General features: G+C 34.6%; 1 protein-coding gene across 1 annotated transcript in view; it reads left to right on the plus strand.

Annotated features, from left to right (window-relative positions):
• Positions 1–25,774, plus strand: part of HBS1L (HBS1 like translational GTPase) — an 84,867-nt gene that overhangs the window by 50,898 nt on the left and 8,195 nt on the right. Inside the window, exons 6-15 of the mRNA XM_044248383.1 lie at positions 3,942–4,201; positions 4,661–4,826; positions 7,514–7,631; positions 11,927–12,073; positions 13,858–13,932; positions 14,490–14,607; positions 15,696–15,764; positions 18,450–18,554; positions 22,278–22,368; positions 22,789–22,897. Coding sequence (XP_044104318.1) covers positions 3,942–4,201; positions 4,661–4,826; positions 7,514–7,631; positions 11,927–12,073; positions 13,858–13,932; positions 14,490–14,607; positions 15,696–15,764; positions 18,450–18,554; positions 22,278–22,368; positions 22,789–22,897 — 1,258 coding nt within the window. The remainder of the gene's footprint in view (positions 1–3,941; positions 4,202–4,660; positions 4,827–7,513; positions 7,632–11,926; positions 12,074–13,857; positions 13,933–14,489; positions 14,608–15,695; positions 15,765–18,449; positions 18,555–22,277; positions 22,369–22,788; positions 22,898–25,774) is intronic.

Below are 25,774 nucleotides of genomic sequence, written 5' to 3' on the forward strand. Positions count from 1 at the left end.
TAGAGGACTTTTTTTAATTTCAAGAAATAAAAACTAAGCAGCCTTATTTTTCTCCCTTATAACATTGCTGTATCTAAATTAATGGAAGTTTCAAAAAAATAAATAAAAATTTAAGAATAAATAAATAAAATCTTTAAAAAATGGAAAAAAATAAATTAATGGAAGTTTCACAAGTCTTCGTTGTAAAGAATCTTTATGATCACTTAGTTCAATTTTTTTGATTTTATAGAAGCAATACTTGATTTAGATTCCAATTAGGTGAAGGGAAGTATCCCATATCTAGGACAGAATGAGTGTTCAGTGTATGTTGAATGATTGGATGAATGAAATTTTAATGAGTGACATTTAATGAATTAAAATGAATCACCTTTAATTTGGGTAACTGTAGCCCACTACAATAATTTTGAGTTCTCATTTAGTTACCAAAAACCTAATGTATTTCTTTTCTTTCAGAAAAGATTTCTGTCAGAATCATAAATTTATTTTTTATTCTTGTGTTTTGGGAACCATACAGTCCTATAATGGGATTATCTCCACTAAGAGGAAGAAAAATAAATAGAATATATAATTCCTTATACTAAGGATTTTATAATCTTATTGAAAAATGTTTCAGAAATCTTAGCAACATACAAATAAACCTAAATTAATGTATCACATTAAAAGTAAGTGCATAATTATCTATGGGAATAATTATAATAAATGATCAAGAAAAACATAGTAAGTACAAGTTAATAATTCTTGACAACCTAACTCTGTACTTCACAAGTATAATACAAGCCTTTCAGAACCTTACAAGACTATATGCTTCATGAGGACAGGGACCATTAATGTTCATCATCATATTTCTTTCATAGAATAGCTTATTTATTGATCAGAGTCCTTGGGGAAATATGTTTTATTTTAAAAATAAACTTGGAGGGGTGCCCGGGTGGCTCAGTTGGAGAAACTTCTGCCTTCAGCTCAGGTCATGGTCCCAGGGTCCTGAGATTCAGTCCCACATCGGGCTCCCTGCTCAGTGGGGAGCCTGCTTCTCCTGCTCCTTCTTTTGTTTCCTCTGCTTGTACCCTCTGGCTGTCTCTCTCTCTGTCAAATAAATAAATAAACAAAATATTAAACAAATAAATAAACAAACTTGGAAAAACATAAAGGTGAAAAAGCAGCCTGTGCATGAATATTTTGTTACGGCTCTAGGAGAGAAGTCATCAGAACATGAGGGGTCTGTAGGAAGAGATCAGGATACTCAGCAATGTATAATATTGCTTAAGGACCAAGCTATATTGTGTCAAATACTTATATAGGATTTTTCAGAAAGTTTATACTAAGGATAAAAAGCTGTAATTCTGATTTGATCTTGAGGAAGCACAGAGAAGGATAACAAAATGCTTCTGAGTCAAGATTTCAGTATCATAGATACCTATGTAGTGTGATTCCCAATGGCAGCTCATAAAAAAGGAGTAATGCATTGCTTAGAAGAAACTAAAACAGCAAACTTTTTCTTCACTAATATTAAAGATGGTAAATACCTCTCTAGAAGAAGCTTATTTAAGTATAAATGGTTAGAACCTTACATAGACAATAAATACTCTTGAATTTAAATTAGCTTCCCAGTCTCATTTAAATAAATGAAGAAGAAAGATTAAGTCCCTACATTCCTGTAGAAATAATCCTACTTTTGGAACAATGGCTTAGGAAAAACACCAGAGTAGTCATTTTTTAATAATAGGTAAGTTTACAAAACTGTATCAGAAAGCACCTGAAAAAATCCAACCAACTTACTTTTTTTTTTTTTTTCCACATCAGTCAATAGTTACAGCCTTTTTAGGCCTCATCTTAGAGATTTTTCAAAACCTTAAAATACTGAGTTTTGCTTCGTAATATGTAGAAGTTTTTACTAAGTACAGACTTAGCTAGGATGCTTTTCTAATTACTTGGTTCACCTCCTTCTAAAACTGTACAATTTATTGAACGAATTTGTATTTTACTTAGACTTTATTTGAATGTTTTCATGACATCAAGAGAAAAGCAAACCTTTCATGTGATGGAGTTGTACATGAAATAATCCAGTCAGACCCCTGCTTTGTGAAGCCCTTCCTCCGCTGGGCCAGCTGAGCTTCAGGCCTCTACCTGCTGTCAGTCATAGCTATTCTGCTTGGATCTCTTCTCCATACTGGAGTTAACATAAACTTTCCTTTGGAGAAAAGCTTCTGTAACTAAAAACAGAGATTTGAAACCAGAAATTGTGATTTCTCCCGGGTCTGATCAGAACCAGAGCCCATGTCTAGTTACTTTGGTTGAACACTTTTATTATAATTTGTAGGGTTTTTTCAACTTGTCTAAATGCAGAGTTGTCATGTTTGGTTTTAGAACTAACTGTGGTCATTCAAATGTTTGCAAATTATAGTCTCATATTTCACTTAATTTACCCTGTTGAAATCCTTTAAAAGAATTGGAATCTTTTTCACATGCTTAAATTTTTTTCCCCTGTGGGTCTAGATGAAGCTAATCTGTCTACACGGTGTCAACAAACAACACCAAAATTGTTAGTAGAGATTGACGAAAGCAAGAGAGAAAGGGAGTGGGTATGAGGTTTTTAAGGAAGTTGCAAATATAACTAATGGGACTTTTCCCTGAGGACTAGGATGAAGGTCAGTGTTCAGCATATGAAAATGCCCTGAGAGGGGAAAATTGAGTCCGTTTTTTTTGTTACTGTGGACAAGAAGAAAATAATGTACTGTTCTCACATGAACTGCTTTTTGTATGTAATTCTTTGCCAGTTCCAAATTGAATTGGATAGAATTGGTTTCATTTTTAATAATTTGCAGTTTAACCTGTTCTTTGTCCTATTTCTGTTTATCTGTGTCCCTGAAAGGAATGTAAACTGTATTGTAGTCTGGTTGATTAGATCCCATCGCTGCTAGCTGTTCATGGGATGGATTGCCCTGATATAGTTTCTGTAGATAACAGTCAAAGAGCTAATGAACTAAGGTCCGTGTTTACTTTTGGAGGCATCATCATTATCAAAGAACGAATAGGTTATGCTACATGGCCTTGGGGTCTACTTTATGTATTTGAGTCCCACACTAGATTGTAAGCTTTTGGGATTAGTAGATAAATTTCTCATCAGCATCTTCTTTTCTTTTCAACATCAATGCCTAGTAGAAGTTGTAGTTTTTAGAAAATCAAGTATTAGTTGAATTAATGAATTAAATAAAAAACTTCTTTGTTGAAATTATTAAGAAAATGTAGACAGGGACGCCTGGGTGGCTCAGTTGGTTGGACAACTGCCTTCGGCTCAGGTCATGATCCCGGAGTCCCGGGATCGAGTCCCACATCAGGCTCCCAGCTCCATGGGGAGTCTACTTCGCTCTCTGACCTTCTCGTCGCTCATGCTCTCTCTTACTGTCTCTCTCTCAGATAAATAAATAAAATCTTTAAAAAAAAAAAGTAGACAGAGTTAGCTCCCTTAAGGATAGTGTTTGAACAAAAAAGATTGTTAGTCTCTGTCCTGTTAGAAGAATGAGTTAGGGATGAAGCTTTTTTTTTTTTTTTTTTTTTTTTTTAAATAGTACTTTATCTCTAGGAACACATTTAGTACCAGGTTTTACAAAATATCTCCATTATGCATTTGTTCTGATAGGATTATATGGCTAAGGCTATGTGGTCTTGAATTCAGTTATTTTATAGAATATTTTCTTCTTATCTTAGTGTTTGCTGGACCGTTTTTCTCCTGGGATCCTCCAAGTCTGTATTTGTGTGGTTTGGGTCTACAACTTACCATTTCCACCTTAATAGAGTGGCCACTTAGAAGAGATCATTGTTGGTCTGCAACCAACATATTCCGTATAAGGAATAAGAAAAGACAACTTCTCTACCCTTCTGACCTTATAGGGTGTCAGTTGAGTTGGTTTAAACACTTTTTTTCCTATCTCTGCTTTCTGTAGAGTAACTGAAGAAAATGGTCATAGTTTCCACACACCTCAAAAAGGACATCTTAGTGAAGGAACTGGCATTGCTGCTTCTGATGTTCTTGACACTGTTTCTAAACCAGTTCTTCCATCCCACACCATTCAAACATCAGAAGAGCAGAGCTCAACACCAACGCCGGTGAAAAAGTCTGGCAAGCTGAGGCAGCAGATAGATGTCAAAGCGGAACTGGAGAAGCGGCAAGGAGGGAAGCAGCTCCTCAACTTGGTGGTCATTGGTAATGCCCTTTGTTCCTCTGGGTGCCTGGTCACATCTGCCTTAGCCTGGCCACTTCCTGGTGGCAGCATGTATACTCGTTCCCACTCTGAGTGTTTCTGGGTGAAAATGGACACAAGCAAGGAGGTATCACATCATAGTGCTTTCTAGTCACCCTGGGGAAAATAATGCCAGATTACCAAGGAGGTCATTAGACTTGCTTGTGGCATTTTCATTTTGTGACTGTTCTGAAAATGCCATGTCTTTTGACAGTTCGAATTTCCAGAAGTCAAGGAAATTTTCCCCCTCTCTCAAGAGACTCTTTTTTTCTCCATTTACTTTAACTATCATTTGATAAAAACTGGTATTTATTACTCTAAACACTGACGTGAACTATTGGATTACATATTCATGTAACACCTCAATGTGAACAGCGTCTGGAAAATGTACCTAGTATTAATCCTGAATCAATTTTCCTTAGGTCATGTTGATGCTGGGAAAAGTACTCTGATGGGCCATATGCTTTATCTTCTGGGTAATGTAAACAAAAGAACTATGCATAAGTATGAACAAGAGTCTAAAAAGGCTGGCAAAGCTTCGTTTGCATATGCATGGGTCTTGGATGAGACTGGCGAAGAAAGGGAAAGGTAGTCACTATATTTCAAAATTTTTAGTTTGAAATGATGTATAGTCTTTTAAATAAGTATATAGTATGTGTTGAATATGTATGAAACATGTCCTGAAATATTTTAAGAAACTTCTTTTAGAGAAAAGCTTTTGTGAGGGAAATATTTTTATTATAGTTTCATTAAATCTACATACATTTTCTACTCTTCCAAATTCTATGAGAATAGTTGAAAAGAATGTTTATCAAAAAAACTTAAAAAAAACCCACACACAGGAAAATGGTAGTAAAAAACCTTAGTTAATTATTCTATGGGAGAAGTTTTAGTTGTCCCCCCTAAGTATTTGTTAAATTGACTTGATTTGGAATTAAAATTATGAATAAGACTAAATTTTATATAAGGTAACTTTAAGGGAAGGTAACTTTTTGTAGTAAATTGTCTTCTGTCTGGAATTAAAATGACCAGTATATTTAAATTATCAGACTTAATTAATCTTTATACTTTCTGTAGTATGTTTTTATGAGATAGAATCAATGAACTAGTAATTAGATCTACTTCCTACAATAGAGATTTAATCTAGTCAGTTACTGTGCCCGTTGCTAACTCTGCAGGAGAGAACAGCTATTCATATACCCCAGCCAAAGTATTTCTTTCAGAGTATTCAGAGTGGTGGTTTATATCATGTCACAACTGTCAGAGATGGGGGAACCAATGACACCTTTGTCAGGAAAGAATGAGGACACCTAGTAAGTGAAATGGCAGGTATATCAACTGTGTCAAAGAAATGACTGAAGACTTTGAAGTCCTCCCAAAAGTCATAAATCAACAAAGAAATTATTCCGTGTTCCCTGTCTTCCTTCTGAGTATAATTTGAAAATATATTTGGATTTTCATACTTTTAAAAAAAGTGTGTATTTATTTTCTTGAGTCTTGAATAGTCTACATTATAATATATAAGGTAATTCTCAATGAAGGGGGGGGTCATAATATTCTTTAGTTTTTTTGATAAACAGAATTTTATGTCATAGTGGGTGTTTTTTTTCTCGTAGTTGGTCTTTTTTAGTCTATATCGCATCATAAGTTTGCTTTCCAACTAGTAAGGAAAATTAGTTGGCTGCAAATTTTTGGAACATGAGTGTTGGAAAACAGTGGAATCCTGGTATGATGTCAGTGTTAGAAGACTAAATAATTTATTTCTACCTACCAGGTTACCAAACAGATTATTAAAATATATGGCTCTTTAGTTATATTTATGTCATCTGTTAAGTGGGTAAAGAGAACAGTAAAATTTAAGTTAGAATGACTTGTTAATATCTGAGTTGAGCTGGAAAGTGAGCTAATTATCTAATTCCTAGAATAGTCAGTAGTTTTCATGGTTTTTTAAATTTTTTATTTTTGATAATACATCTACTGGTTGGCTGTTATTTTTTGCTGCTGGTAGTTTTCTATGCTTAGCATGATGCAATTTTAGAATATTCTTTGGTTCTGTAGATAGCAGATATGTCTAGATACCTAATAAGAATTTTAACTCACCACTGTATGTTCCTTCATAGTATTTCAAAAATACAGTGTGTTACTTATCCCACCATGTTAAATATTTATAAGTCGTCTCTTCTCAGTTTGAACAGAAATTAGTAAAACAAGTGACATTTTTATATCCTTAGGGTTACAAATGTAGACCAGAGCTGGCTCAAGAGTATATTCTGGTCAAAGCAGTATAGGGAGGAGCTCTGAATAAGTCTTGGTTTATCAGTATTCTGGGTGATTATTTGAGGATTATTAGAATTAAGCATCATTTCCACCAAGTTAAATGGCCCATTGTTTTAGATTAAGCTGGAATGACTTGATCAGGGAGACCCACAGTTACCTCAACACTCTGCTAGGGGAGACACATAAATTACTCTAATTGTCAGAACGCTTGGCAGTAAAAGGGATGGCCCATCCATTATTCTGGACTGTTTGGGGCAAACCAGGATGAATGATTACCCAGTTTATTGCCCACCCGACTTCCTTTTCCTGATGTCTGGAAAGACTTAGTACCTTTGTAGACTCTTCCTGGGCTTTCTTATAAACCGAACCTACATTTTTGTGGCTAAGAAGCAGTACTGTGTTGGTCTCCAAGAAAGATGAAATGGGATGTGAAACAAACTGCTCTTTACCTTTCTCAATTTTTAAAAAAAAATTGCTATCTCCTTTGATATTTCATTTTTTCTAATTGTGTAACATACTAATCTGCCTTGCAAATGAAAGTTTATAAGTTTATTTTTATAATTAGTGAAGCATCTACATATGAACATGAAGAAAACTGCCTCCTGATAGTAGTCATTTTTCACTTTACCTTCTCTGGTATGCAGTAGTTACTGTTTCTTCCTCCAGAGGTATCCCCATATATCTTTCTGTGTTTACAGTCTACCTAGCCTTTTACCAAAAGGAAAAAAAAAAAAAGAAATGGGAAATAATCCAGCATTTTGATTAAGTTCTTGTGGTATCTACAGCCTTATTTTAAAGACATACACATGTAATTTTGTTACAGCAGAAATTCTAGCCCCAATTGGTAGCTTAATTCATCAAAATAGTAGACTGTGTAATAAAACTCCCATTATTTCTTAAGAATTTAGACTGTCATTAAGCCCATATTATTAAATAATTTAGTCCATAGCATTGATTATTTCTATAGTGTGTTCTAACCATATTATGTTTTCTTTAAGGGGAGTAACAATGGATGTTGGTATGACGAAGTTTGAGACCACAACCAAAGTTATTACGTTAATGGATGCTCCAGGCCATAAGGATTTCATTCCAAATATGATTACAGGAGCAGCCCAGGTATTCAGATGTTTCCTGAATTATACTACACTGATTGTACATGTAATTTCCTGATGCTGAGCTTATAATTCTAGGATTATAACTTCTAAAATATTTTGAAATTTAAAATTTTAACTTTTGAAAAAATTTGACAACATAGATAGTATTTTTATGATCTTATTGGTCCTATATAAAACTTTTTTTAGTTATTATATAACTACATATTAATTATGTATTTATATATTATATATATTATTTTTTTCTAGTTATTATATAAAAGCCATGAATTTCTTATAGTAAAAATACTGGTAAGGTACTTGATGAAATATAGCTTTATATTATATTAATGAGTTGGAGTGAATGTTTCAATATCTGCCTTTTTACTCTATTTATTTTCAAGGCCTATATCTTTTAGAAGCAGAAACAGTGAAGCTTGGGAGTTTTGCCCCTGTGGTTTATTTACTTTCCTTATAGGATTAAAAGACAGTTGCAATTTGTAGAATTATATAATTCTTAAGGATACTGGAAAAAAAATCAAAGATAATAACTTTAAAAAATTAAAACAATGAAAGTAGCACTGTACATAGAGGCCATAGCTTCTTTTTCAATAAAAGATGGAAAATATAAAGAGTTACTGGAAAATATAAAGAGTTCAAAAGTTTGCCTGTGTCACTTGGCAGAAAGTGTGACTTTAAGCAATTGGCATTTTCTGAGTTCTTAACATCTGTTTAAAGGGCATGTTAATACGAGCATTCATCAACCTAAAAAGGATGTTCTATAAATAAATTAGAATATTTTCAAGATGAATGAAAAAATATTCTTTTTCAGGAAATTGAAACATAATTTCAAAATAATAATTTAAGATCCATGGACTGAACAAGATAATGAAGATTAAAAAATAGCACTCTTGATGGAGTACCAGATATGGGCTAGACACTATATGAGGTGTTTTGTATACATGTAGTTTACTCCTCATAAGAAGGTGTATATTATTCCCATTTTATTTTACTTTTTTTTTTAAAGATTTTGTTTTTAAGTAAACTCTCTACCCGTGGTGGGGCTTGAACCCACAACCCAGAGACCAAGAGTTGCATGTTCTACCAACTGAGCCATCCTGGTGCCTCATCCCTAGTTTAAATTAGTGTATTTACCATTTCATGTACCAAAGGAAACAATGTATTTTTCCCTTTGTTTCATTATGTGTGTGTGTTTTCATTCAATGAATACTTGCTGAATGCCTGCTGTGTGCCAAGGACTATGGTAAGCAATATAGGGGTATGAACTAAGAAGCACATTTTGTTAGTTTAATGGGAGAGGGAAATACCAAAACAAACAGTTACAGTAAAATGTTTTTGAATCCTAGAATCTTAGACTCCAGAATAATCATAAAGATCATTTATTCAAAATGGCTAATGGAATTAGGATAGGAAAGGATTTCAGAAATTATCTAATTGAATTCTGTTATATGACAAAGAAACGGGCTCAACATATTAGGGAACTTAGTGTGCAAAATACTGGGGTGGGCTTTTAGGGATATAAGCTAAAATGGGCGATATGCTGCTTCTCCTCAAGGAAATCACATAGGAAGGTGAAACATACAAAGACGAAAGGTTAACACAAATGTATACACAGTATACGTGATAAGGAAAGATCTCTTTGTCGTGCTGAAAGGCTTCCTTGAAGATGGGTAGGCATTTGAGCTCCCAAAGGCAAGCTGCTGCAAGAAAAAAGAGAAATTGCCCCCCAAGTTTTTGGAGATGGTAATGGGAAAGAGAATTAGGAAGAATATTTATTGCCTTAGATATCTTAATGTCAATTCAATAAATTCCAGAGGTTTTTTTTTTTTTTTTTTTAGATTTTGTTTATTTATTTGCCAGAGAGAGAGAGAGAGAGCACAAGCAGGGGAAACAGCAAGAGAGAGAAGCAGGCTCCCCACTGAGCAAGGAGCCCAATGAGGAACTGGATCCCGGGACTCTGAGATCATGCCCCAGCCGAAGGCAGATGCTTAATCAATTGAGCCACCCAGGTGTCCCAATGATTTTCAAATCTTAACCTAAGGAAATACAATTTGACAGTTATTAGTAAAACCTGATTAGAAGGAGATTTACAGTTATTGAGCCTAGGATTTGGAAGGTCAGGGTAGGGTGCTTTATATAAACTACACTTACTCTTCAGTGTTTCTATGAAGTGAGCAATTTTTTTTTCTTTTTAAGTTTTCACTTACATTCCAGTTAGTTAAGGTATAATATAATATTATTTTCAGGTGTACAGTATTGTCATTCCACTCTTACAGCAAGATTAAACAATTTACTGGAGGTATGAGGCCTCAGTGAGTACACATGAGTGAAACAGTGTCCATTTCCAAATGAATTGCTCCAATTTGTGCTCTTAACCAAGAATTCTTGTTCAAAGAACTGGATCTCATTGAAGAAATTAGGGTTCATTGTCTCAGGTCATGAAAGATTGGAAATGAATGCAGAGTTTTAGATGAGAAGAAAGGCAGGAATATTTGGGTAAGCAAAAAGGAATAGAAATCATGGTGTAAATTGCCCCACCAGAGTATGTGGATGGTACTTCTAATTTAAAGTTCTGTTCAGAGCAAAGTGTCTGATAAATTCTTTACTTTTGGACCATTTTATTTCTCATTATGGTGAAGATTATATGGCAATATATGTGAAATTCTTTAAAAACTGGATAGCACAAACTTAAAATGTCATTGAGGAAACAAGGAAGAGGAAAGCTATTTTGGACTCTGTTCAGACCAGAAGACCAGAGCGCTTCCTGTGGATGGAATGTAGAAGGATCCTTGAGAGAGTGATTATCTAGTACCAGTCTGAGCTAGCTCTGGAGGGCACTGCTGGAGTTCGTCATTACATCCTGGATTATAGAAAAACAGATTTCTGTAAGAATAGGTAGGCCTGCAAGGCAAAAACCGCAAAGGGGGAAAAAAAGTAAGAGTCCTCCTTTCAGGGATGTCCTGACAGTGCATTGACAGAAGTACTTGATGAGGATGACAGTAGAGGGACACCTGTGATTACACAAAGCATTCTCCGCAAATTTTCAAAGACTGCATCCACATGATGTAAGTGGAGTCACAGAAAGAAGTATCAACACAGGGGTGCCTGGGTGGTTCAGTCGGTTTAGGGTCTGCCTTCGGCTCAGGTCGTTATCTTGGGGTCCTGGGAACGAGTTCCGCATTGGGTTCTCTGCTCAGCAGGGACCCTGCTTCTCCCTCTGCCTGCTGTTCCCCCTGCTTTTGTGCTCTCTCTCTCTCTCTCTAAATAAATAAATAAATAAATAAAATCTAAAAATTAAAAAAAATGCATCAACACGAAAGAAATAGTGGGAACCCATAAAACTAGTGTCAATAAGGCTAAAGAGGAAAAGGAAATAAGGCAAAGGTTAGCTTACTTCCTTCTTTCTTTGTGTGTAAATGGCGTGTGAGAGGAAAAATGTCTTTCACCTGGTTCTCAAAATGCTCCAGAAAGGTTCAGAACCTTTGTTAAGTCAAGGTTCTTTTTCTCTGCCTTAAAGGGTGAAAGTGCTATTTTTGGAGAACTCATTTGTTCACAGTTTTTCATTATCATAAATAGTTTATAATTCTCTAGGATAAGTTCTAGGAAATGGAAGTGATGGAAAGCAAAATATATATAATTTTAAGACTTGATACTTACTGTGAAAATGCCCTCCAGAAAGCTAGCTTCCTTCCTTAAGCTAGCTTCCTCCCTTAAGCATAGGCGGTGCTGTGCCTTTGCCTGTAGTAAATCATTCTGTCTTTTAAGTCTTGCTTATGTGATTTCTGAAAGTGAGAGAAGGAAAGAATATGTTCATGTATTTTTGGTTTCTAGTGAATTTGAATTTTTTCATGTTTCTCGGCCATTTGTATTTTTCGAGCAAATTGTTTGTTTGTACCCTTTAACTATTTTTCTACAGAGCTGTGTCTATTTTCCCTGTTTTAGTAAAGTTCATATTAAGATTATAACTTAAATATCTGTCCCTGTTTTATTTATTTTTATTTATTTTACTTATTTTTATGTTTTAACTGTTTATGTATTTCCTTTGCCTTTATATTTTAATTGGTATGTAATCAAATATGGGAATTTTTTTATTCTTTATGTCATTATTTTTGGCCACATGCTAGTATTTTTTTTATATTTAAATTTTAATCCATCTGTGTAAGTCTTTTGTTTTACTTGGGGCTTGGGGTCAGGTTAAAGTCTACCTTTAAAGTCTGACCATAGTTAATTAACTAATCTGTCCTTTGAATTAAAATGCTGTGATGTTATTCCTAGTTTTGATTATTTCTTCTTTCTTAGGCAGATGTAGCCATTTTAGTTGTAGACGCCAGCAGGGGAGAGTTTGAAGCTGGGTTTGAGACTGGGGGACAAACACGAGAACATGGCCTCTTGGTTCGCTCTCTTGGAGTCACCCAGCTTGCGGTTGCAGTCAATAAGATGGATCAGGTATTTGAAGGCAAATGAGCATTCCTTTCATTTCAGATGTTAGTTAAGATGTTATCCTGCCCTATCAAGGACCTCAGAGGTCACTAGAGTACGTCTTATCAGTCTGGTGGCCATATTTAAAGAATTCATGATCCTCATATTAAATACATAAGATACAAGTAATTTTTAACCAAAAAGATGTCTTCTCTCACTTCCAACATTAATTTTAAAATCTTACCCAAAAACTAATGATGTACTATATGTTGGCTAATTGAATTTAAATTTAAAAAAAATCTTAAAATTGTTTTTAGTTATAAAATAATAACACAATTTAATTTAGTATAAAGAAACCGGAAATATCCTATTTTCCAACTCCCCCTTTCCCCCTGAAATCTTTTGACTTTTCATTTTGCAGGTCCATCTGTTTATTTTTATATGTAAAAATATTTTTCTTCATAACGCTGTGTTATGTTATCTGTTTTGTTATCTCCTTTTTAAAAAAAATGATAATGTTCTTGTGCATGTTTCCAAGTAATTAACTTTTGTATGAACAGGTGGTTTTTATAGCTTTTTTCTAGTCTGTTTTAAAGATATATTAACTTATTCAAATAATCCCCTATTTGTGAATATTTCCAGACGTGTATGTGTATGTGTGTACTTAGAAAAAGCTTATTCTTTGGAATTTCTGCACCTAAGGTCATATGCATTTTTAGGACTTGCTATATGTATGATCAAATGCCTTCAAGAAAAGTTCCAGTTACTTACTCTCACATATAGTATATGTACTTTCCCAAACATTTGTTAACACTGCTATTATTAAGTGATTATTTTCCAACTTCATATGCAAAGCATGTCTCTTTTTTTGTTAACTTGAATGTTAATATTTAAATATACTCTATATATTAACCATTTATGTTTTAAATTTTAGAATTATTTATGTAATTTGCTCTTTTTAAAACTTCTCTTAGCAATTTTTAAGTATAATTTATTTATTAAAAATATTAATCCTTATCTTGTCTTAGATACTTTCCCAATTTTTTTACTTTTCATTTTGTATGTTTTGACATATATTCAAATTTATAAGTATTTTCTTTTGATTCTTTTTTTACGATTAAGTATTTTCTTACCCTGGGATCAGATACTTTTTCACCTGTATTTTTCTGCATAGTTCTTTTACAGTATCATTATTACATACACCTTTTATTAGTTTGAAAATTCTCAAATACAGAGAATAGAAAAAAGGAAAGAATAGTAGAAAGAATTCTATAATAAATACCATATTATACCCGTTGCCTAAGATTCTCCTATGTACTTGATGGCATCTTTGTCTACCCCGTGTCCACCCATTAATTCATCTTATTTTGACAAGAATTTCCAAGTAAGTTATGCCTTGTTACACTTAATCCTAAATACTGTAGCATGCAGAGTTCATATCACATATACATTTTTAGTCTCTTTGGCTTGGGGGGGTGTATCAGTAATTTTATTTTACTTCAGTAGTTGGTCTGAACACAGTTTAATAAATTATTCACTCTGTCTCCTTAAATTTGAAATCACTTACAGCATATACAAAACGTTCTGTGTGTATTGAAGTTTGTTTCTCGGCTTTCTGTTGTAGGAAAAGTTATTTTTAGATGATGTTAATAGTAAGATCTCATACTCTGAGTTTAAATTTTAATAGATTTCATATTTAATAGATTTTATGTTTATATTTTACTGTCTTGCTTTACATTTTATTGGAGAAATTTAAATTTTATATATAGCGTGGTCTGAAGTATAGTTTTTAAAAATTGAATCTTTATCAGGTTAATTGGCAACAAGAAAGGTTTCAAGAGATTACTGGAAAGCTTGGGCACTTTCTTAAGCAAGCAGGTTTTAAGGTAAGATAATTTTTAAATTTGTATAGTTAACCTCAAGTCTCATCTTACTGATATGGCAGAAAAACCCAATATTTGGTGTTCTTGTCTTACTAAGTATGTTTAATTTCGTTTTTTATTTCTGCCTGGTAGCAAATATATCTTGTGTTTTTTGGGTTACTTCACCATAGAAAATGCACATTTTATAAGTTGGCTTGAATTTAATGTAAATAAAAGACTTTTCTGCAGTTAGTAAATTAGGTGGATAGGTTTAGGGAGGTCACAGAGGAATGGAAACTATACTTCCATTACAGTGGAAACTAGTGGGGAGGAATTTCTCTAGCAAAGTGTGAATGAAGTATGCCTATGTTACCAGGTTAAAATGCTTTGAGTGTTTTGGAACAAATTTTTAAGTTTCCCACAAAATCAAAACAGTTGAAAACTGTTGGCTCTTTGATTTCTACAACTTTTAAAAAAGTACATTGTTGCATTTACAGACTAGGTGCAGCATGGTAATAGTGAGCCTTTTAACTTTTTGAAAGCAGTGTACTAAGTTTCAGATATTCAATCCTTTTTAATAGGAAAGTGATGTAGCTTTTATCCCTACGAGTGGTCTCAGTGGTGAAAATCTAATCACAAGATCTCAATCAAATGAACTCACAAAATGGTATAAAGGACTTTGTTTATTAGAACAAATTGGTAAGTATACTGCCTTACTAATTTTGATGCATTTATAAGCTTGATATTGTTATTTACAGTTCTTGTTGGGAGGCATTGTTGTATGCGAAAAAGCATAGGATTTATAATCAGAAGAGCTAGGGTATTATATTTATGTAATAAATATAAATATATATAATTTTTTAAAATGTATCTTTATTTCTCAAACTCAAAGCTTTATTTCATCAAATTCTAATACAGTTTGCATTGACAAGTGATTTCACCTTCATCACATAAGAGGGTCGGTGACATCACACCAAAGAGGAAGCCTCACATATTGTAGGCATCACTAAGAAATTTGTATTTCAAAGGCAAATCAAGAGTAACAAAATGTTTTCAATTCAGTCTAATGAGTATCTTACTTTTCATCTTTATTAATTTGGAAATGACTGGATAAATACTCTTGATTTTCCTAAAGCAGCTATTTTTCTTTATCCTTTGCGGGTAGTGGAGACCAGATAGCTTGAGTTTTAAAATGCCCACATACCCATATTATTTAACGACTTCCTCTTTAATGGATCATCTTCTCCATCTTCTCACCTTCCTATGCAAACACACGTGACAATTTTTACCAACTCTCACCAGCCTGGGCAAAACTCCAAGCGTTTTCTTTAGCTTAAACTATTTTTGAAAAAATGATATGTAAACAAGATTGAAAACTCACCAAAACAAAACAAAAACAAAAACACATTTTCTTTCCTCATCCTCACCTTCAGGAGTCTCCACAAGTAATCCTGAAAAGTTGCCAGGTCTTTTAAAACCCATCCTCCCTACGCAACTATGATTTTGAAATCATCTGCAGTATTTAAAATAATACTCCATTTTCTTTATTTAGTTAATGAGGCTCAGGCCTACCCTACCTAACTTACAGACTGTTGTTAACCTTAAATGAGATAATGTGTATGAAAACATAAACTACCAAGTGTTATATGAATGAAAGTCAATTTGCTATTAGTAATTATAAAAGAAAGTTATTTTCTGGGAGACTTGGGTCTATAATGGGCCACCTAGACTGGAGTCAAAAATTACTTTTAAATTAAATCTTGTGTTTTTTTTGCCATTTTTTCCAGATTCTTTCAAGCCTCCTCAGCGATCTATTGATAAGCCTTTTAGATTATGTGTGTCTGATGTTTTCAAAGGTAAGTGCTCCCTCATTAGTGCTGCTTCATTCTGGCCCCTGCTTTTATTTTCTCCTGACCTCTTTTCTTAGACGAAATTATTATACTGTCTTGATATTCTCCCTTCTCTGTGGCCAGTGTAAGGATCATTGCCAAATTATTCTTGAAGTGCATAGTTCTAGTTCTTTAGCTCTCCTGTCCAGAAAACTCTCCAGTTTGCTTCATTTACGTCATTTCCCCAGCTCATACTCATCCTCCCAGTGTGGACCTCTTTATCTTTTCTCTTTCTAACCTCCTGTGTTTTTTTGTCTCTTCTCATCTCTTTAGTTTCTGTATCCTTCAGCCAGACTGGATTGGTAACTCTCTCTTAACCACATGGAGTCTTTGTTGCCCAGTGTTCTGATTTTCTTTACTTGCCCATCTCCTACCCATCTGTAGTGGTCTGGGTCCAGTCAGGAGATAGATACCATACATTGGTAAAAAGAGAAGCTGCTTATAAAGAAATATTAGTAAGGTAAAAGAGTGACTGTAAGATGAAACAAAACTCTGTCTGGTACTGGAGGACTGAGAAGAGGATGCAAAGGAGGAAAAACTTAGAAGGCCATCCTAGAGAAGGTGTATTAAATTCCGAAGGGTACCTCCAGTCTAATGTGTACAAGATCCTCTTTAGAAAACTATAAAACAGAAATGAAATAAAGGTCTTAATAACTAAAAGGATATAGTCTGTATGTTGGAATAATCATTACAGTACAGATGTCAGTGGTCTCCCAAATCTCTGTTATCACAGAGTAGGCAGTGCAGAGTGGATTCAGAACTGAGCAGGAATAAATTGGTAACTGATGGGCTCACCCACGCACATATCCTATGGTGCCCCTCTGTGTTCTCTGTATTTTCTGTCATTGCATTGTTTGTGTGGTATTATAATTGTTTCTGTGCATTTTATTTAACTTAGATTGTGAAGTCCTTAAGGGTCAGTACTGTCTCTTCTGTGTCTTTATCTGCAGGACCTAGCTCAGTGCCTGGCACATAGTACATGTTTAATAAATGTTTAATAAGTGGATGAATGAAGGTACTTCCCTAAAAATCATTCAGTGAAATTGATATGATTCATTATTATTAGCTTCCCAATTCTAGAAGTAGAAGAAATGTGGTAATGCTTTTTCAGAATGCCTGTTATCTATTCAAAATACAAAATGCAAAAGTAATGTTTTGATTAACAATATTTGCTGACTGTGCTTTTTCATCTTTTGTTCTCTCCTTGGGCTGCTTCCTGGCTTCTTCTTACACTCCTCCCTGTCAGCATGTTCCCACTGACATTACCAAATGACCTTTTGGTTGCCAAAGCCAGTACTCATTGTTCAGTTCTGTCTTACTTCCGAGACTGGTAGGCGTATCTGCCTTGAAACTTTCCTCCATCCGTTTCTGTGACCCACTTTCTCCTGTTGTCCTGTTTCTCTGACTTTTCTGTATCTCCTTTGCAGGCCCCTCTTTTTCTGACTCCTAACTAGTGTTCTGTCGCTTCAGTCTTTTTCTTAGTCTATCTGCTGTTTTCAAATAGCATGGGTCCTCTACCTCCTGTGTCTTGATGGTTCCCAGATCCGTATATTACTCTCTGGGTCCATGTGCTAACTGCTTCTAGACATCTCCGCAGGGATTGTGCTTCCCGGGCTCCCATTCTCTTGGAATTTGATGTGATTGGTGCCCTCTGGAATGTCTTGTAGACACTTTACATTCACCAAGCCTTAAATGGATCTTGTTCCTTAATTCCCTATCTCACATTAAATGTGAGACAAATCTCACCATCATCTTAAGATTTCTCCCTTTTTGCCCTTGTCTGTCATCTACTTCATCACCCAAATATCTACCGTCTGTCTGTCTGCAGTGTATGCATTTCAGTCAACCCCCTTTCCTCTCTGACACAGAAGTAACAACACATCACTTCTCTGTTCACAATTCTTTACTGCCTTCCTATTCTTTAACTGAGGATGCAGTTCTAGCCCTGAGCATGATTTATGAGGGTCCTTTATTAATTTGTCTCTTGTCTATCCCTGTTGCCTCATGTCTTGCCTTTTTCTCCTTCTCGCTATGGTCCCATAAACATGTCATATAAGTGACATGTAGGTCTTAGCACATCTCACATGCAGTTATGACACTGTGCCTTTGCGCAGTGCCCTGGGTCAGCAGTGTTTTCCTTCTCCCCACACCCCCCCACCCATATGCATAAGTACCTGGTAAACTCCTGTTCTTTCCTCTTCTTAGTACCCAGTTAAAGTGCAGTCATTCCCCTCATCATGGATTCTTTTGTGTACCTTTTTCTATTTTCATTGTGCATTTTAAATAATACTTGTTTCTGGACAGTGTAATTGTCTTTGCCTTTCTCTTTGCTGGAGTAAACCCTTTATGGGTAGGGGCTTATATTTTCATCTTTTAGGTTAGTACATGCCTTGGTACTTAGTAAGCTTTCAGTAAATATTTGAAAAAAGAATGAATTTCACTTTTTATCACATGAATATTGTGATTTGCAGGAAAGTTTAGAGTAGAATGTGGTATGCTGTATTTAGTATATATGTTAAAAATTCTGAAATGATCACTGTTTAATGTTCATTGCACTGCTAGTTTTGTTTAACTCCTTGTAACTGTAGCTGACAGCAGCAATCATCAGATAACACTGCTATATGAATTGTAAGATTTGGGCATGTTTTGCAGATCAAGGATCTGGATTTTGTGTAACTGGTAAAATTGAAGCTGGTTATATCCAGACTGGTGACCGACTACTAGCAATGCCTCCTAATGAAACTTGTACTGCAAAAGGTATTCCTCTGCAAGATTCTTTTGCTAAAAACCTTTAAGTTGAGACAGCAGATTTTTAAAAAGTAGTTTAGTTATTAACTCCTGAGTAAATAACCTCTTAGTGAAATTGTAACTGACTGTCAAAGTGATACTAACTGTTGAAGATAAAAATGTGAAAACATTAAACGATTTTTTCTGTTGTGACTATGTGTATATAAATGTACATAGAACATTCTAACTGTGGTAGCATTTCTTCTTCTTCTTCTTTTTTTTTTTTTTTCCTGATTCTTAAAGCCTGGTTAGGATTTAACCAGATGTATAGACACCTGACAGATACATTTAAAATAGTATTCAGTAGCAGAAATTAAATCTAACCCCATCCTGGAACTAGACAGTAACAAAGCAGACTGCTTGCTGTGCTGTGTTGTTTTGAAATGTGTATTTCAGAATTACTATAAGTTAACAGCTTTGATCATGTTTATACCAAGAAAGTTCTTTTTTGCACAAACCTAAGAAAATAAGATGCAAATGCAGAGAATCCTAATGTTGAAAAGAGAAATTGAGCTAACGTGCCACAGTCCTGCTTTCCCACCTGTAATATATGGCCTTTCATAATGACCGATAACTATTTCTATCTTCAAATCCTTTGTACTTGCAAGTGTACTTGTTATTCTTCTGAATTCTGCTTAAAAGTTTAGAATTCTGTACTTATCTTAATCTAGCTTCCAACTAAGCCTCCAGCTTCAACATGAAACTGATGATCTATTTTATACTATAGAGTAATAATTTGTAACAATTTTAAACTAAAGTATACTGAGAATACTAAAAATTTTTAGATTTCAGTAATTTCTCTCTCTCTCTCTTTTTTTTAAGAATTATGTATTTCTTTTGAGAGAGAGAGAATGAGTGGGGGTTTCAGAGGGAGAGGGAGAGAGAATCCTAAGCTGATTTTCCCCACTGAGCATGGAGCCAGTGTAGGTCTCGATCTCCCCACCCTGAGATCACAACCTGAGCTGAAACCAAGAGCTTAATCAACTGAGTGCTCAACGTTGCTTAATCGACTGAGCCACCTGGGTGTCCCTCTTCTGGATATAGCTTATATCCAGAGTTGTACCTGACTGGTTCATAAATTTGAATGTACATTTTGTTTGAATTTATTTTCTTACTTTAAAAGCTGATTTCTTAAAGATTATAAGAAATTAATATCTGTTTAGGTAACAGAGTTTAAACTAAATTTAAAAATGAATAAGGGAATGAAAGCCGAAGTTACTTCCATTTTACTTTATTCTTTTTGCCAGCCTAGGAATCATGAAAATTCTGTTTAGATAAAAAGTAATTCACACATATTTTTTTAAAGTTTTTTTTTTTTAAAGCTTTTATTTATTTGACAGAGAGAGAGAGAGTGACCAAGCACAAGCAGGGGGAGAGGCAGAGGGAGAAGCAAACTCTCCACTGAGCAGAGAGCCCAATGCAGGGCTTGATCCCAACACCCTGGGATCATGGCCTAAGCTGAAGACAGATGCTTAACCAAGCGAGCCACCCACGTGCCCCAAGATTTATTTATTTTAGAGAGAGAGAGAGCTCAAGAGTGCAAGCAGGGGGAGGAGCAGAGGGAGAGAGAATCTCAAGCAGACTTCCCACTGAGTGCGGAGCCCCACGAGGCTCGACTTCACAACCGTGAGATCATGACCTGAGCCGAAACTGAGAGTCGGACGGTCAGCTGACTGGGGCACCCAGGCGCCCCAGTAATGCATGCTTTTCATAAAAGAATCATTTTCCGTTGATGTATTGTTTACAAGTTCACATTTCTGCTTTTGTTTTTTAAAGTGATCAAGAGCTACAACACTTTTGAAATATGAATTTGTTTGTATGTTAATGAGCTTTTTTGAGAATAAGAATTTTTAAAATAATCAATAAGCATGAATTAAAACCATGATCCTAAAATTATCCTGGACCTTACAGATTGGCTCTTTGTGACCTCCAAAATCATAATTTAACTCTGGAAGTACCACATTCTTTTCCTTTCTCCTTCCTGTCCTTTCCCCACCAGAAAAACTCTTAACAATTTATCTTTAATCTTAAGGGGTAGCTGTATCAGAAGCACCTGAGCTTTCCCCACTCCTTGACAGCCACTGTTGTAACTCAACTTGGAAGTGCTCAGTCCTCAATTTCTAACTCTTGCTTTTGCTTCATTTACTTGATTTTTCAGTGCACCCTCTATCTCAACAATTCTGTCACTAACCCATAGTATCCTAAAAGAGAGAAGTGACTAAGTCTGCTACCAACAAATGAAAATGCTAAATTAAGTTTTCATTTTATTAACATATCAGGTTCATGGATTGTTACAAAAGAACTGCTTTGTGTGATGTCTGTCTAGTGAAGAAGGCCCTTAAGAAGATGAATATCCTATATAGGACAGTGTAACATGTTTGGAGGGAAAAAATCAGTTGATAGATTGCCTCTAAACAATTTTATATTGCTAATTGACTTCTAGTGTGAAAGCTCTCAGAATCTTAAGCTAAAGGCAATCTCTGTTGTTTGTAAGTAGCTAGCCCCTGTGTTCAGTTCCACATTTCAGAGCAAAAATCAGATATAGTCACTTTAAGTTTACATATTAAAACCAAATTTAATTAGTTGAAAATTTAACAAACATTTCTTCATATCATAATTGTTAACACTTTTTAGAGTCAAGAACCTCTCTGATGCCTTGTTGAAAGTTATGGCCCCTCTTAGATTAATGCAGGTGTGTACATACATTAGTAAATTCTAAGTAAAACTATAGGTTATCTCAGAGTTCTTAAAGTTCTCCTTGAACTCATAAAAAGTCTAAAAGAAACTTAGTTAAGAGTTTCTTAAGAATATGCTACATGGAAAAAGTAAGTATTTTGAGAAAGATATGGATGAGTTATAATTTACTACAAACACATCAGTCCACTGTTTCACAGTGGTTGGCCTGTGTACTGTCTTCATCAAAAGGTTCAAGTTCTAGTGGAAAGGAACTTAACCCTTTTATTGCCCCTTAGAACCAGAAAATATGAGATACCTTTTAAAAGTTTTTGAATAAGGTAGCCGAGTAATGCCCTTTGTAATTGTTCTCTAGGATTATCCCTTGGTAATAAAGGTATATAGCAACACCTGGGACCATTTTTTGAATTCAGTTTCCTACACTTTTCATGTAGTCAGTTATTGTTCACCTCTCTCTCTGGGAAGCATTTCTTTTGAGCCAGGAGTAGTGAAGGGACCTGTGAAGAGCACCATCTGACTGAGCACTGATGTTCTAAGAGTTCCTCAGAGAACTCAGGTGGCTGTCTAAATAAAAGCAAATTTCAAGAGAATAAAATACTACTGGACACCTTCCTTTGTCCCATATTTTATGTTATCAAGTAATTTGAACTGCATTATTATGCTTGTACCTGTTAATGTAAGTGAGCTGTTTGAATAGGTGTGTTTAAGGAATATACCGGTTGTATAAATGAGTTTTAAAATTTTGATTAATTAAGCTGAACTCAGCCTCTTTTGGACAAGTAAGAGTCACTTTATGTTTAGGGTGGTGTTCTAGAAGAGTCAAGTGTAGAGGAAGTGTGTTTCCCTCAACGCTCAAAGTAACACTTCTCATTCTCAATCCATTCATATTGAAAATGATGAGTAGTGACTGATGAAGCATAAATCAGGCAAGCTCTTTTGGTTGTTATGATTTGATATCGAGGTGTTTCACTGTATGCTTTGGTTCTTACTCATTTCCAGGAATCACTCTGCACGATGAACCCGTCGACTGGGCGGCAGCAGGTGATCATGTTAGTCTTACGTTGGTTGGCATGGATATCATCAAGATCAAGTGAGTGAGAAAATGAATTTAAGCAACCATTGTTTTGGATATAGGACCTCAAAACATAGATTTTGCTGTTCACTCGCTAAACTGAAAGAATGAGTATTAATTTTGAATTTCATTTGGCCAAAAATAGGCACTTGTAGAAACATACGAATGATGAGCAAAACCTATTTAAAACTGAAATTAATACATGCAGCATGTGTACTTGACATGTCCTTTGAATGAAAACTATAATGTATAAAAATGGTGTAAGGTTAATGATTGTATAAAGCTTTGCTTTAACCCAAAAGGGAGTGGTTAGTAAAAGTCCCCAATTTACTTGATTGTTTTACTTTGTAAGTGGTTTTAGAGGTATTGCTCTTGGATGTATACTTCTCTTTCCTCCAACTACCTTCTCTCTTTCTCTTTTGTTTTGTTTTGTTACAGTGTTGGCTGCATATTTTGTGGCCCCAAAGAACCCATTAAAGCTTGTACTCGTTTCAGAGCTCGAATCCTCATCTTTAATATTGAAATTCCTATCACTAAAGGATTCCCTGTAAGTTTCGAATGTTTGTTATCGTTGATTTAAAGTAAACTTCAAAGTAACTTCATCCTAAAAAGTAGTAACTTACTTTCAAGTGATAATGCTCTAGTTATTTTCAAGTAACATCTTAATATTCTAATCCAGAAAAATATGACATTAGACTTTGAAAGTCATTTTTACTTTTTCATTTTGGTCCTTGAGGCTGGGGATTTTTTCAAAGAGGCATTAAGAAGAACTATAATCAGTAGGATACAAACTAATGATAATAATAGTCAAATTCATCTAGGGAAAATGGTAGACTTTTTTATTGTGTTTTAGGGTTATTTGACTAAGCTTCTCAGATTGTGTCTTTCTGTTCTTGCTTTAGTATGCTTATTTATAGTACTTTCCTATCATAAAAGTAATATATATAAAACTTTGGAAAACACACAAAAGATAAGAATATTCTGTAATTACATAATACATAATTATCTCTACACTTTACATTTTAGTGATTTTTTTTTTTTTTTAATGTGTGCACGTTGGTATTTATGTCTGTTCTAGGGATGCTTGCCACAGAGTTAACTTTAACTGGGCTGAAGCAACACGTTCAAACCCTGCAGGCTGTGAGGTTAATTTGGTAGATTATTATTGTCCAACATCATTTAAACATACACATTAATGGGGAGGAGGGGGATTTTATACTATAATGTTAGTTAGAAGACATACTGCTTGTGAATTACATGGGTCCCTTCTCTTACATGTAATTTTTTTTCAGATGTTTGGGGGCCATACTCTGTTTATAGTTTGATACTTTGTTTTTGCCACTTAACAGATGACATTTTCCCCTAGACTAGGCTTTTCTTTCCTTGATCAGCCTATGTAGCACAGATTTGTAGGACAAAAAAATGTGTCTCCGTGTAGTTAAATGACTTGCCTTTGGAAATACAGATTGTTTTCACCATTTGATGCATCATTGCAATAAAAATAAGAGAAGAATAATAATTGACCTTTAAACTTAATTTAGTTTGTGGTAATGTTTTAGGGATCAGGAATAAATTTATTTAGTTCATTTAAATTCATTTTATACTTACACACTTTATTTGAGATAACCATGTGCTTTGATTATAATCCTTTGTAATTATTTCTATGTTTGATTAGATAAAAATTATAAGATACGGTTAAAGTATTTTAGTTTTATACTCTATATTCCATTTCTCCCATGTGCTAAAAAAAAAAAAAAGGAGTAAAAGTTTCTCTCCCCCCAAAATGGCTATAGTTGAAAATATTTCATTTTTAAATATTTAGAATTCATGTTTGATAGGCAAGAAACTACAGCTAATTTGCTATGAATGAATGGCCCCTGTTCTTAGAAAGCAGTATGTCCAGTGGGGAGAAGCTGGAGAGGTTGGTTACTGCGTGTTTTTACTCATGCAGCAATAATTTTTTTGCCATTGGAGAGGCAGAGAGGTCAAGAGGTCAGTAGTTACTTTCTATAGTAATATTGTCTTCCTGTCTACTGTACTTTCTTAAAAATATGTATGAATTGAAAGTTTGTCAGTGCTGTTTTATGCGATTCCACCCGCGTATATTGATTGACGAATCCCCGGATGAAATTTGTTTCAGAAAAAATAGTCGTGTTTCGTCATTTAATCTACCCCTTGTGGAAAGAAACCTTCAGTTTTTGTTTGTTTGTTTTGTTTTTAAATCACAAAAAGGCTTCCTAGGCAGTTAAAATAATACTGTTTCAGGGACTAATTTCTTAACACTACAGAAATAGATTTGTGTCTCTTGGTTTATATGATAAACTCAATTTAAGAAGAAAAAATAGAAGAATGTGTTAGACTTTAAATTCATGATTTTTTTATTGTGGTAAAATATTTTGTAAATGTAAAATTTACCATTTTAATGATTTTTAAGTGTTCAGTTCAGTGGCATTAAGTACACTCACATCAACACCATCCATCTCCAGAACTTTTTCCTCATCCCCTCCTGAAACTCTGTCCCCATTAAACAATAACTCCCTGTTATCCCTTCCCCTTTTCCTCTGACAACTGCTATTCTGTTTTCTCTATGAGTTTGCGTATTCCAGGTGCCTCCTATAAGTGGACTCATATAGTTTTGTTCTTTGGTGTTTGACTTACTTCACTTAGCATAGCATAATGTTGTCAGAGATCATTGGTGTTGTAGCATGTATCACAATTTCATTTCTTTGTAAGGTTGAATATTGTTCTTTGTATGTATACGTCCCCTATTGTTTATCCATTCATCTGTTGATGGACGTTAAGATTGTTTCCATCTGTGGGCAATTGAACATCGGTATTTAAGTATCTGTTGGAGCCCTTACTCTCACTTTTTTCGGGTGTATACCTAGGAGTGGAATTGTTGGATCTCACGGTCATTCTGTGTTCAACTTTTTGTGGAACCACCAAACTGTTTTCCATAGTAGCTATCTCAGTTCATGTTCCTGTCAGCAGTGCACAGTGGTTCTAATTTCTCTACTTCCTCATCAACACTTGTTAGTGTGTGTGTGTTTTGGGGGATGTGTGATTTATGTTGTTTGTTTATAATAGGCAAACTCTAATGGGTGTGAAGTGGTATCTCATTGTGCTTTTGATTTGTACTTCCCTAATAGCTAGTGATGTTGGGCGTCTTTTCACTTCTTTATATATTTTGGATATTAATCCCTTGTCAGATACATGCTTTGAAGATATTTTCTTCATTCTGTGGGTTGTCTTTTTGACCTTTTAATAGTACTGTTTGATGTACAAAAGTTTTTAATTTTGATGAGGTCCTCTTTATCTTTTTCTTTGCTTGCCTGTACTTTTGGTGTCTTATATAAGAAATCACTGCCAGATTCAACATCAAGGAAACTCCCCCCTCTGTTTTCTTCTTCGAGTTTTAGTTTTA

Source organism: Neovison vison, chromosome 1 (assembly GCF_020171115.1).
Source record: "Neovison vison isolate M4711 chromosome 1, ASM_NN_V1, whole genome shotgun sequence".
Classification (NCBI taxonomy): domain Eukaryota; kingdom Metazoa; phylum Chordata; class Mammalia; order Carnivora; family Mustelidae; genus Neogale; species Neogale vison.